Here is a 14,296-nt window from a genome sequence, read left to right as displayed (position 1 = left end):
GAGTGTTCCTTTTTATTTAATTTTCGTCTTTATTTTAGCCCTCGCGAGCACAGGTTGTCCTCTTACCCATGAATTATATAGATTTACGCTCGTGATAAGCGTCCCCTCACGTCGGTGTCGCCAGGGATCTTATCGCCCATCAGTTGCACCTCAAGACCATGGCAATTGATGTGGGTTTTAATATCAAAATTTGACATTTTACCGCCGCGATGGTTTTAGCCGAACCGCGGAGCAAGTACTTGGTGCCGCAGTGATAGTGGCACAACTCAACATGAAAGCGAGTATGAGCAACATGTGAGGATTCCCCCCATCGGCAGATATTCCTCGACGCAGCCGTGAATGTCGACTGATTGCCCCGGTGTGCGATGTGAAGAACACATTCTGTGTTTTTGTGTCCACGAATGACGTGACACAACCGACGCAGATGAATGCAGATTGATTAGAGAGGAGGCCGCTTGTTGCTCAATCCACAGAGCAGAGGAGTGACCGTCCACCCACATGGGGGGGTGGCGGGGGGGGCGTTATTTCTCAAAGGCCTGCAGCGTGTCATTAAACACTCTTGTTTTTAGAGCGTGGATCACCCAAAAGTGTGTTTGTGTGCCTGCTCCGGTGCTGAAAAAGTTAATGCTGTTTTGATGGAAAGGTGTTAGAACACACAGTGCATCACAGCGATCTGTGTGTGGGCGCGGTCAGAGTGTCCATGATGACCCCCCTGTCCACTGTGAGCATCAGAACTGGACCATGGAGCAATGGAGGACGGTGGCCTGGTCTGATGAATCACGTTTTCTTCTACATCATAATGATGTGGGATGTGCTGGAAAAACAAGTCTGATCCACGGGGGCCCCACCTCACAACTTCCAGGACTTAAAGAATCTGCTGCTGACGTCTTGGTGCCAGATACCACAGGACACCTTCAGAGGTCTTGTGGAGTCAATGTGTCGACGGGTCAGAGCTGTCAATATTAGTGGTTATTTGGGGTGGTTTTAATGTTGTGGCTGATCTGTGTGTGTGTGTGTGTGTGTGTGTGTGTGTGTGTGTGTGTGTATATATATATATATATATATATATATATATATATATATATATATATATATATATATATATTCGTACCCAAAGGTGACAACTTAGTACTCAGACCCCAACAACTATTTATTATATATTTATTATATTTAAATGGTTTTATTTTTTTACCATAAACCACCACAATTTGACTTATTTTGGGCCCCATGCAATTCATTACTTTTGTTGCGAGTTGCAAAAGCACTAAATGATGATACTTCTGAGAAATGCCAGATTTCCATTTTTTTTTTAGTAAAAGATGGATTTTAATTGAAACATGTAAATCTTACATTGTGTGTGTGTGTGTGTGTGTGTGTGTGTGTGTGTGTGTGTGTGTGTGTGTGTGTGTGTGTTTTGGTGAATCAGCTGATCAGCTGAAGACCGACCGGAGCAGGAAGTCTCCTGGGCAACTGCGCATGCGCTGAATGTAAGGGCATTTCCAGCAGCTAGCTAGCTACCTTTAGCCTGTGTGTTAAGACAAAGAAGACTTGTGGCGAGACTGAGTAAAAAGAGTTAGAAAACAGCGGAGGGTGAAAGGATCGGCCGCCATGCGGAGCCGAATTCGTTAGTTTACCCCATAAGGAAGCATGATATTGAAAGGTGTGTCGTTAAAATGTCTTTTTTAACTTTTCGTAATTGGTTTGGGGCACGTTAGCTTCGGCTAGCCGCTAGTTAGCCGGTAGCGTTGTTTTCCCACCCGCAACAGTTAGCTTGCCGATGCTAACTGAGGTGGCCAACGGTAGCTAGCGAATCCAAACCTCTCTCAGGGATATTTGAAGAAACTTTTTTCCCCTCACTGCGGTATCCACCTAACTTGGGTAGAGTGACTTCGTTGTTTTATTCTCAAACCAATCTACCAGTTCTTTGCTCAACCGACGATACAGTCCTTAGCTTTCTTCTTCTTTTTATCCAGTGCTGGCGCTAGCATGCTAGCTAACGTTGTGCTAGTTAACTTGGACTTGTTTTCTTGGGACTGGTTTTCATGTATTCGCCCAGGCCCTCTATAATGTGATCCCACTACAGCAGGTAGCACTTAGCTCGCGTTAGCGACTAACGCTTGTGTCGTACTCGTCTGAAGTACTTTCCACCGCCCAGCATGACGTCCAGTTAGCATCCCCACTTACTGGGGCTGTGTAGAAAGTCAGTGCTCTCATCTGTCAATAGATGGATGGATGAATGGATGGATAGATAGATGGATGGATGGAAAGAAGGGATGAATATAAATGCCAATGTGTAAGAAATCTGAAAAAAAATTGGTTAAATGGCAATGCACAATAAGCCCAAAAATGAAATTTAAAATAAAACTGATCGCCAGATTTAAAGCAACGGCAACGTGTTAGACGAGTGTTATAGTTGAGCAGTTTAGGATCTCAGACAACTTGGAAATGTGATTCTTCTGCCAAGTTGTCAAGGATAACTCACTACTTTAAAAATGTCTCAGTGCTCGTGGGTTAGTTGGATCATTTGTAATGACTTTAGACATGCCACATGAGGTGGCACTGTGGTCATTTAGACCCACTCATCCATAGTCATCCGCGCCCATATTATTGTTTATTAATCCTGTACAGAATGTCCAATCTATGTTTAACTTTATAACGACAGACAACATCAGCAACCACCCTGTCACATGTTGTATGTGAATCTATTTGGCAAAATGAACCGATTCTGATAACCTGATGTCTTGTTGCCATCTTGATAAGCTGGGTGTTTTGTGCAACTTGTTCGAGATGTTGTAAAACTGTGTATTGGACCTAATGTTTTTTTTTTTTTTCTTCTTCATAGTGTGATCTGGGGATAGGACCATGAAGCATCCATTGATTCCTTAGATAAATCCAATCTTTGTACATTTCAACCACTCAGAAGGTGAGTATGCAATGCAATGCAATTGGGGAGAGTGAAAAGACGATCGAGGTTCGATTGAGTCATCCGCTGAATACTGCGGCCGACTATACCCATCCATCTTTCACAGTTCTACTCGTAGTGCCACGCTCTCATTTTCTTAACTTTGTCAACCGAAGTGACGTGTTATCTAATCTCTTTGCCCCTTTTGATGTGGTGTGACATTCATGGCAGTTAATTCATGACATGCAAAAGACTCAATAGGGAAGTCGCTCAGGCAGAGTTTGGAAGCAAAAAATGTAAATGGGGTAGGGAAGTGAAGATTTTGAAGCCATTACACTAAGAAATGTCAACAGGTGATATGTAGGTGTCATATTGCCCTTTGTTTACAACACAGCCACCTTCTGCAGTAGCCTTGGAAAAAGTGCTATAACTGTTTGTCTATGTACCCCAACATAATGTTGAGCTACTGCAAAATCCTACTTCTGTAGGATATCACGGAACTGAAACAATTATATTGTGGAAAACCGTTAGTGGGATACACTTTTCCTTGCTGAGAAATGCATGTTGTTAATTTAATTTGAATGTAAATGTACAGCAGCGTTGACAGTACAGTTGTTGTGGAAGAGAGGAGTGGTTCTGGGACTCTTGAGTCTTATCAAATGCGGCCAAATCCACACAAATATCTGATTTAGCATTGCCACACCCTGCTTCCAGCATTCAACGTGTTCCTTAATCCGAAAGAGGCTTGTTCTGTGTTCATGTCGCGGCCCATTTTATTGATTGGTTGGACATCTTTGAGTTAATGCATCTTAACGTGTTCCACCTTTTTTTTTAATCAATATCTTCAGTCGTAGCTTGTGTTAATTCTCTGCGTGGCTGCTTAGACTTTTAAGAAACTGGTGCCATCCATACTAATGATGTGATGGAGTGAGCCTCATCGGAAATAGAGTATTCAGAACCGTCGTTTGTGTTCAATACATTTTTACGAATGAAGACTTTGAAGGCATTATATTGCATAAAAGTTGAGCAGGATACCTTGTCGCGGTGGTGGTCCGCAGGTTGCGAGATGCAACTCTTCTCTTTGTTTCACTGCAACTAAACACAATTCCCTTAACCCACAAAATACTTCAGCAACATCAGCTTGTGTTGTGTCTACGGCAATATTTCAACTCCGACCATCAGTCAAATCTTTGAAACTTGCAGTGTTTGTTTTTTTGTTGTTTTTTTTTTCTTGTGTGCTTGCTTCCTTTTGATTTTCACACTTGATAGTTTTTTTTCCATTGAGCTTTTGTTGTTACTCTCTTCCGGATATTTGTAATATGTCAACTGCACTGCGGTGTGATTTTCTGCCCATGTACTATCCAGTACACAGACACTCAACATATCCAAGTGGGCTCACTGTCTCTTGTCGTGTTGACTATCACGATTCTTTCAATGCTTGATTTGTTGATATTTTCTTTTTAATAAAGAGGATAGTTGTATGCCGTGATGCATCTTAAAAACACATTTATTGCTGGAGTGAAATTGTCCAAAATTAGCACTAGTCTTAAAATAAAGATCTGCATTGTAAAATAAAAAAAAAAGGTTACAAATAAACTTTTTTTAAACAAATGAAAGAAAAATGCGGGAAAACAAACCTGAAGATAAAATGCTTAACAGTATTTTTATGTGATGAACACTGCACAGCACTCGTAATGCGAGTAAGAAGGGAACAAGAAACAACAAGAGCAGCTGTGTTAATGAACATTTCACCGAGCTGTTGCGTTCTGACCCAAAGCCTCGTTTTGTCCTGAAGGTAAAGTGGCCCGGGCTTAAAGACGTCAGCTGGGTCATCTAAGCTGGCGATGTCACGGGTGCCCACCCCTCCTCCGCCGGGGGAGATGTCGAGTGGACCTGTGGCGGAGAGCTGGTGCTACACGCAGGTGAGGGTGCCACGCCACAGAAACTTTTTGTTTTGTTTTGAAACGGAAAGAGTTAAGGTTTATCGGGGCGCGTTTCCGACATGGCAGAGGTTGTACAACTGGCTCACAGAGTCAACAGCCACCGGGGAAAAAGGTGCTGAAAGAGAAATTAGAAAAGAGAAGCGGTAGCGCCTCTCCCAGTTGTATTTCAAGGGTTAAATGTTTCTGAGAGAGGTTCTGACATTGTGTGGCTCTTCTTTCCTCCTCACATTTTGTAGGTGTGGTGCTTTGTTTTGGATCCAAAACTCAATATCTTGTCCTTGACAGCGGTTATCATGCAGTCTTTTACAGATTTTGATTTGAGGAAATGTTTCCTACACCCTTTTTAAGTACTCCTTTTTGTTTTTTGATTAATTTGTGCAGTTGAATTATTATTATTATTATTATTTTTATTTTATTTTTTTCGGTGCACCATTGTTGGATGAATGCAGAGGTAGAGCTGTGACGATAACTGCAATACAGCGGTTACGTGACATCACCACGGTATTGAGCTCAATTTCGTCATCACCACAAAGTGTGTGTGTGTGTGTGTGTGTGTGTGTGTGTGTGTGTGTGTGTGTGTAAAAAATTGTATTTATAGTAATGCTGTAGTATTTAATTTTTTTGCTAGTGAAAGTAACAGGAGTATATAGAATACAATCATTTTGTTTTCGTCATTGAGTGTCTTCCATTCTTTGTTCAAGGACTTCTGAAGAAACTTTTCAGTTCGCGCTGGTCCCCTCCATCAATTTGTTCAAGGGCTGTACCCGACTCAGAATGTTGTTGTTCGAATCAGATTCAGCTGTTTAATGCGAACATGGAGAGGGCACGGCTGTCCGCGATCGAAACACGCGTAGAGCTGTGTTGGGGTCCGTGTCCTTATTGAAATGTAATCCTTGTGCATTTTTGTAACCTCTCTGTTTTATCCTTAAAAAAAAACGTGCCCCCACCCACCAGTAAACCTCAATACTGCGGTTATAGGCCCATTCTTAACCCATTCTCAAAGAGATTTCCTGAACTGCAACCCCCAAGTATGGCATTATTTGACTTAAGTCTCAGCACTCAGTTTTATGAAGGTAACCCTCGTGTATTCAGTGACGGTGATGCTATCATCCAAAGTGTTGAGGAGTTCCAGGGTGGACTGTTTTCTTTTCGGAAGCAGCGTTCGAGAGAAGGGTTGGCCCGTCCAATCGGTGTCTGATCCTGCAGACATCTGCCAAAGCCAAGGGGAAAGAATGTCGGGTTACTGGATCAGCACGAGCGCGGTCTAGACACGTCGGCCCAAATATACTGTACATCTCAACAGCCTTTTTGTTCTTTTGACTAAAGTCAACACTTCATTGTGTGTCCCACTCTGTTCTCAAGGTCAAAGTGGTGAAGTTTTCCTATATGTGGACCATCAACAACTTCAGCTTCTGCAGAGAAGAAATGGGCGAGGTGCTGAAGAGCTCAACCTTCTCCTCTGGCCCGAATGACAAGATGAAATGGTTGGTACCGAGACTAAGCTGCTCCCAGGAGTCTCACGATTCAGCTATCACATCAATAATAATTTGCGTACTAAGTCTCTTGAAAAGACAGAAGCGAGTTTGGCTCCAGTGTGCCTTATGGCAGTTCTGTGTTTTTGAAGAGTTTATTTATTTACTATTTATTTTCTCCCCATACCACAATCTGGGGCTGTAGGTTCTAACGGGACCGTGTGGCGTGTTCATCTGTTTATCCCGCAGGTGTTTGCGAGTCAATCCAAAGGGACTTGATGATGAAAGCAAGGATTATCTGTCATTATATCTACTTCTCGTCAGCTGTCCAAAAAGCGAAGTCAGAGCGAAGTTCAAATTTTCCTTGTTGAACGCGAAAAGAGAAGAGACGAAAGCAATGGGTGGGTACCTTACGTTGAGCTTCATTCCTAACCCTGTTTGGCTTTTATTGACTAAGACTCTTAACCCGGCGTGTCTTTTTTTTCCCCCCGTGCCAGAAAGCCAAAGAGCATATCGCTTTGTCCAAGGCAAAGACTGGGGCTTCAAGAAATTCATCAGGAGAGATTTCCTGCTCGACGAAGCCAATGGACTTTTGCCAGACGACAAACTCACATTGTTCTGCGAGGTAACTCCGGGGTCTAAGTCGGGTTTTTTTTTTTTTTTTTCACCCTCTTATTCAAGCAGGGCCAAACCACAAAAACAAAGCCGATGCGTATTGTGACGAAGATCCAACCATTCTGTGTTTCTGTCTTCAGCAACACTTAGCCCCCCCCCAGCACATTTTTGAAGTACAACACTTCCATGGTCTTATGTATCAAAACGCGTTACCCCCTGGTGGACGACTAGCAGTAATCAAGACGGGGTTGGCACAAACACATCACCCGCTCTAGTTCCTCCGGTGGAGCTTTTCGGCAGCAGGTTACACCGGGAAGTAACCCAGCAGCAAAAAGCCCGCTGATTCCTTTTCCATCGGTGTTGGAAGTGACATTCATTCAGCTCTTATGAAACCACTTCTGGGGCCACAGTGGTTTAATTATAGCCCATTGAGCATGCCTTTATCATTGAGTACCCAGTAATGGAATACAAAGGCAAAGAATATGTTTTGCGGCAGTTTTTGCTCTGTCTTGGGCCATTACAAAAAAGTCGACGTTATGTGTGATGTGTTGTAGGAATAACAATTTCCAGCTGACTCATCCAGACCTGTCGGCAGAGATGTAAAGGCCATAGTTGCCGTTTTAAATACCAACGCCTTTGTTATCGACTTTGCATGAAATGGGGCCCCTCCTTGCCGATCCACTTTAATTTTTCCCGCTAATTGTAGTTCTAAAACAAATAATTCAATTAAAGGTGTCGGGAAGAATAAACGTCTTCTGAAATGCCTCCTCCGAAGGACAAGTTGGATTAAGTGTCTCGACCACTTTGATGCAAATGCAATTAGGCAAATACTGCCAGAACTAGCTGGCAGCACACCTGGCAAACACTCTGGTTAGGTGCAGCATTTTCAGTGAAATAGGCAATTTCATAAGCAAATTAGATTGAAATTGGAGATGGAATGTCTGCTCTCGTTAATTAGGCTTTTCAGCAAAGTTAATTAATTTGCGTTGCAATTGACTGTGTTGTAATTAAGACCTTACACATTGGGGTTTTTGCAATCAAAGTTGTATTTTTATTTTTGCCAACACTCCAAAATAAATAGTGTTCTCCCAATTCAATAAAACATCCCACTGGCAAAGAATCCCCCCAGCTCCATCATACACTTTCTTCTTTTAACATTTTTTTTTTTTTATTATTATTATTATTTTTTTTTTACATTGAGCATGTGCTTGTGTGTGTGCTTCGCCCAGGTGAGCGTCGTCCAGGACTCCGTGAACATCTCGGGTCAGTCCAACATGAACATGCTAAAGGTGCCGGAGTGTCAGCTGTCCGACGACCTGGGGAACCTGTGGGAGTGCTCGCGCTTCACCGACTGCAGCCTCTACGTGGGGGGGCAAGAGTTCAAAGCTCACAAATCCATCCTGGCAGGCGAGACACCCCTCCTCTCAACCACACCGCAAACCACTTTCCCCATCCTCCCCATGGCAGAGCAAGGCCTCTCCTTGAAGGGTCTGTAAACACCTTGATAGGCTACCGAGGGTTTCCTCTGCCCAGCTGATCCGCTGCGCTGCAGGGCTATAATCCAGTGCGCTGGCCCCGCTTGGGCCAGATGACTGCACGATCAGGGAGATTGAGAGGCTGCCCTCCCCCCCCCCCAAGAACTCCTCCTGCATTAGACACGGTGGCGACTGCACCCGCTACGAGGTGGCGGTGAAAGGGAAAATGCCGATGATGGGGCAGAATTTGCACCTTATTTAACAATAACAACAAGAAAACGTTCCTAGATGGATAGTTATTACAGGGTTCTTACCGGGTACTCAATGTACTTGGAAGAGATTTAATTTTGTCATCAGAAATTGAACTACTGAAATACCTTAAAAGGAGCTTTTGTGCTTAAGTGCTTGAAAGGTCATTGGGGGGAAAAAAACCCGATCATTGAAAACCTGTGCTATCCCCCCTGGTTTTGTTATTCAAATCGTAACTTAATAAAGCCATTTTCAGAATGGCTTTGACAACGCAGATGATGCCAGAGAAATGTAGATTTAATCCAGCATGGTGAGAAATAGGCACTTACAATAAAGATAATAAAGATAGCAATTGTAGACGACAGTGAAATTTATGATATATATATGATTTTATTTGAAATAATAAATATCACATTGAAAATTGGTTTTGGGCGAAGTCCTTGAAAATGAAACAGTAGGGCTTTAAAAGAAGTACTTAAGTCCTTGAATTTCATCTTGTAGTGTCAGAATGATGTTTATTGTTGTTTGAGTGAAATACAACACTAGTTCCTGCTTCTAAGCCATTAGTGATATTTCAGGGCAAATGCTTGTAGCATACGTGTATTAAATGCTTGGATGATTAATTTCATATGGCACGATTGATTGAAATTTTTTTGAAATTGTTTTTATTTCACAGCGAGATCCCCAGTTTTTAATGCAATGTTTGAACATGAAATGGAAGAGAGTAAAAAGGTAAGAATTGTCAGTTTATTGTGATAATAGTTATAATTTCTTTCCATGTTTTTGAAAAAAAAAAAAAGCCTCATTTGCTTTCCCATCTGCAGTATTAGGCAATTTTGCACTGTATTTTTTTCTTTTTTCCCCCAAAATGATTAGGAGTGTAAACATGGGCTGCTGCCGCCTTTTTATATTTGGACCATGTTTTTCCTTTTTTCTCATGGCCGGTTTGTATGAAATGCTGACCTGCTGTTCACAGAACCGCGTTGACATCAGTGACGTGGAACCAGACGTCTTCAAAGAAATGATGGGCTTCATCTACACAGGAAAGGCTCCCAACCTGGAGAAAATGGCCGACAACTTGCTGGCTGCTGCAGATAAAGTGAGTCCAATTGATGATATAAAGGCCGCATTTTCTTTTTTCAAGTAGGGCCAAATGTCCACGAAAGCTGCTTTTCTCCATGTGGTTGAGGGGCCACGTTTACTCCACAAATGTTACTTTAGGTGGCTCTGTGCAATTATTATTATTTTTTGTTCATTTATAAAAAAAATGTTTACGCCAAAAGATTGTACGTACTGGATCATACTCGTTGTACATACTAGATATGATTCCAAAGTACTTGAATCAGGGTTCTGACTGGGTCCTTGACGTTCTTCAATTTTGTCCTCAGAAATAGAAGTACTGGAATATCTTGAAAATGGCCCTTTTTTTGTGCTGATGTGCTTGAAAAGTCCTTGGGAGGATAATTGAAAACCTGTGATATTCCTCCTGGTTTTGTTATTCAAATCGGAACTTAATAAAAAAAGTTCCAGAATTATGCCAGGGAAATGTACTTTTAATCCAGCATGGTTGGAAACCTGGTAAATGACAGTTATTTATTTATATATATATATATATATATATATATATATATATATATATATATATATATATATATATATATATATATATATATATATCCTTGCCAATCTCCCATTCCACGACATCTCAAAGGTGCTCTATTGGATTGAGATCTGGTGACTGTGGAGGCCATTGGAGTACAGTGAACTCATTGTCATGTTCTAGAAACCAGTTTGAGATGATTTGAGCTTTGTGACATGGTGCATTATCCGGCTGGAAGTAGCCATCAGAAGATGGGTACACTGTGCTCTTAAAGGGATGGACATGGTCAGCAACAATACTCAGGTATGCTGTGGCGTTTAAACCACGCTCAATTGGTACTAAGGGGCCCAAAGTGTGCCAAGAAAATATCCCCCACACCATTACAAGACAGGACGGATCCTTTCTTTCATGTTGTTTACATCAAATTCTGATCCTACCATCTGAATGTCGCAGCTGAAATCGAGACTCATCAGACCAGGCTACGTTTTTCCAATCTTCTATTGTCCATTTTTGGTGAGCCTGTGCGAATAGTAGCCTCAGTTTCCTGTTCTTAGCTGACAGGAGTGGCACCTGGTGTGGTCTTCTTCTGCTGTAGCCCATCTGCTACAAGGTTCCACATGTTGTGCGTTCAGAGATGGTTTTCTGCATACCTTGGCTGTAACGAGTGGTTATTTGAGTTACTGTTGCCTTTCTATCGTCTCGAACCAGTCTGCCCATTCTCCTCTGACATCAACAAGGCATTTTCGTCCACACAACTGCTGCTCACTGGATATTTTCTCTTTTTTTGAGACCATTCTCTGGAGACCCTAGAGATGGTTGTGTGTGAAAATCCCAGTCGGTCAGCAGTTTCTGAAATACTCAGACCAGCCCGTCTGGCACCAACAACCGTGCCACGTTCAAAGTCACTTAAATCCCCTTTCTTCCCCATTCTGATGCTTGGTTTGAACTTCAGCAAGTCATCCTCACCATGTCTACATGCCTAAATGCATTTAGTTGTTGCCATGTGATTGGCTGATTAACCATTTGTGTTAACAAGCAATTGAACAGGTATACCTGATAAAGTGTATATTATTGAGTGTATATAAATCAGCCACAACATTAAAACCACCTGCCTAATATTGTGTAGCACCCCCGCCGGTGCCACCAAAACAGCTCTGACCCGTGGAGGCATGGACTCCACAAGACCTCTGAAGGTGTCCTGTGGAATCTGACACCAAAACGTTTGCAGCAGATCCTTTAAGTCCTGGAAGTTGTGAGGTGGGGCCCCCATGGATCCGGCTTGTTGTTCCAGCGCATCCCACAGATGCTCAATCGGATTGAGATCTGGAGAATTTGGAGCTCAAGACAACACCTTGAACTCTTTGTCATGTTCCTCAAACCATTACTGAACAAATTTTGTCAGTGTGGCAGGGTGCGTTATCCTGCTGAAAGACGCCACTGCCATCAGGGAATACCATGAAGGGTGTACTTGGGCTGCAACAACGTTTAGGTCGGTGGTAGGTGGTAGGTAGGTGGTAGGGGTCAAAGTAACATCCACATGAATGCCAGGACCCAAGCTTTCCCAGCAGAACACTGCCCAGAGCAACACACTGCTTCCACCTGCCTTCTTCTTACCATAGTGCATCCTGGTGACATCTCTTCCCCGGGTAAACAACGCACACGGCCATCCACATGATATAAAAGAAAACATCGTTCATTCAGACCAGGCCACCTTCTTCCATTGCTCCATGGTTCAGTTCTGACGCTCACGTTTCCATTGTAGGCGCTGGCGGTGGACAGTGGTGGTGGTTGGGGCAAGCTACGATGCACTGTGTGTTCACCTTTCTATCATAGCAGTATTACCTTTTTCAGCAATTTGTGCTACAGTAGCTCTTCTGTGGGATCGAACCAGACCGGATAGACTTCGCTCTCCATGCGCATCATTGAGCCCATGGGCACCCCTGACCCTGTCGCCAGTGCACCGGTTGTCCTTCCTTAGTCCAATTATGTTAGGTACTAACGACTGCATACCTGTAACACCCCACAAGGCCTGCCTTTTTGGAGATGCTCTGACCCTGTCTTCTAGCCATTGTAATGTCACTCAGATCCTTATGCCATTTTTCCTGCTTCCAACACATCAACTTCAAAAACTGACTGTTCACTTGCTGCCTAATATATCCCACCCCTTGACAGGTGCCATTGTAAGGAGATGATCAATGTTATTCACTGTGTGTGTGTGTCTGTGTGTCTGTGTCTGTGTCTGTGTCTGTGTGTGTGTGTGTGTGTGTGTGTGTGTGTGTGTGTGTGTGTGTGTGTGTGTGTGTAATAGCTAGCATGGCTTAGGTGTTATGAACTCCACGCCGTTATCTGTCAAAAATGAACAAATAAAACTTCAATCGGCAGAGGCGTAGTCTCAATATGGCGCACCCTGGCCTAAACCCTAACAACCTCTCTCCCCCACCCCCCTCCCAGTATGCGCTGGAGCGTTTAAAGGTCATGTGCGAGGAGGCCCTGTGCAACAACCTCTCTGTGGAGAACGTGGCCGACACTCTCATCCTGGCGGACTTGCACAGCGCCGAGCAGCTCAAAGCACAAGCCATAGATTTTATCAACAGGCAAGTATATACACCCGCCGCCTCGCCCCCTCCCCAAAAAAAACTCTTCGTGATAAATTCCCGCTGCCATTTCTGTTTACCGGCCCTGAATGCTTTACCTTTTTATCTCTCCGCCATAGGTGCAGTGTCCTGAGACAGCTGGGCTGTAAAGATGGGAAGAACTGGAATAGCAAGTATGTAATTAGCTGATATAAGTGACACAAGATTAATAACGGAGCTCTTATCTCCCCCCCCCCCCCCCCCGCTCACCCGCCCGACGAGATGCATTAGAATTCATTGTTTTTTTTGGGGGGGGGGGGGGGGGGGGGGGCGTGGCACAGCACAGCACGGCACACAACCGAAGCAGACGAGTGCTGTTTGTTGTTCTATCCACTTTTATTAACGAATACCTGGAAAAAGGGTGGAGGTGGAAGATTTCTAATGGGGAGGGAGGAATACACCTTTACAGAAAAGCAATCCCCCTCAAAAAGAACAAGTTTGGATGTTGTTTTGTAGGTCACCTTGAAATAGTTGCGTGATTTAATCTCCGCCTTAAGCATCTAAAAGGAAGCCGGGCGATGCATCGGTAATATCGTCCGTTGCCCCTCAATTAAGACCTTTGCCTATGTTTATTTATTTTTATTTATTTAAGAATTTATTTTCCATCTTTATTTCCCCTGTGCCATTACGTCTCATTTACGTTAATGGGATTTTAATGTGCGCTTTCTCATGTCTTTAGCGTGCGCCAACTCTTTTTATTTATTTATTTATGCATTTCTTTTCTTTTTTTTCTTTTTCTTTTTTCCCTTTCATCTCTCTCCTCAACCAGTCACGCTACGGATATCATGGAGACTGCCGGCTGGAAGTCAATGATCCAGTCCCACCCACACCTGGTGGCGGAGGCTTTCCGCGCCCTTGCGTCAGCACAGTGCCCCCCCTTTGGTCTGCCCAGGAAGCGCCTAAAACAGTCCTGACGGCCCGGCCCGCCGGCCCCTCGGCCCCCCACCCCACCACCCCACCACCCGCCGCCCCCTGGACTTTATACTGGAGGAGTGAAGCGGGGGCTTTCACCGCAAAAGGAAGGACTTAGAGAGGAGGAGGAGGAGGAGGAGGAGGAGCCGCTCCGATATTCCACTACCGACACAACACGACAACGACAACAACAACAACAACAAAAACAACAACAAGCCACATGAGCAGAGCACGGCGCAGGTTTTTACCTGGAGGGGGAGGGAGGAGGAGGGAGGGGAGGAGGGGGGTTAGTGTGGTATGCTGACATCAAATGGATGGAGGGATTCGGGGGGGTGGGCGGAGGGGGCCGCTTCAATCGACGTTGTCCACTCGCTTCGCCCCCCTGCGCTGGATTTTCTTCAGTCTGGGTAGCGAGTGTTCTGCTAGTGTGTTTTTATTTTATTTTATTTTTTTATTATTTTTTTTTTTTTCCAGTTATTTTCGAAAAATGGCCTT

The 14,296-nt window shown here is 43.8% G+C and overlaps 1 protein-coding gene across 2 annotated transcripts; it reads left to right on the top strand.

Annotated features, from left to right (window-relative positions):
* Positions 1 to 1,531: 1,531 nt before the first annotated feature.
* spopla (speckle type BTB/POZ protein like a) lies at positions 1,532 to 14,028 on the top strand. Of its 2 annotated transcripts, none has more exons than XM_080019372.1 (12): positions 1,532 to 1,660; positions 2,843 to 2,923; positions 4,698 to 4,824; positions 6,208 to 6,329; positions 6,567 to 6,718; positions 6,815 to 6,942; positions 8,162 to 8,339; positions 9,333 to 9,388; positions 9,633 to 9,755; positions 12,708 to 12,850; positions 12,970 to 13,023; positions 13,659 to 14,028. In XM_080019372.1, exons 3-12 carry the CDS (start codon positions 4,747 to 4,749, stop codon positions 13,801 to 13,803), a joined length of 1,179 nt encoding a protein of 392 aa, XP_079875498.1. In that variant the 5' UTR covers positions 1,532 to 1,660; positions 2,843 to 2,923; positions 4,698 to 4,746; the 3' UTR covers positions 13,804 to 14,028. The 2 variants fall into 2 exon arrangements, with proteins under 2 accessions (XP_079875498.1, XP_079875499.1); XM_080019373.1 differs by having other exon boundaries at positions 1,625 to 1,878.
* Positions 14,029 to 14,296: the final 268 nt, after the last annotated feature.

This window comes from Zeus faber (assembly GCF_960531495.2).
Source record: "Zeus faber genome assembly, chromosome: 18".
Classification (NCBI taxonomy): domain Eukaryota; kingdom Metazoa; phylum Chordata; class Actinopteri; order Zeiformes; family Zeidae; genus Zeus; species Zeus faber.
This window is presented reverse-complemented; position numbering and strand designations above follow the sequence as displayed.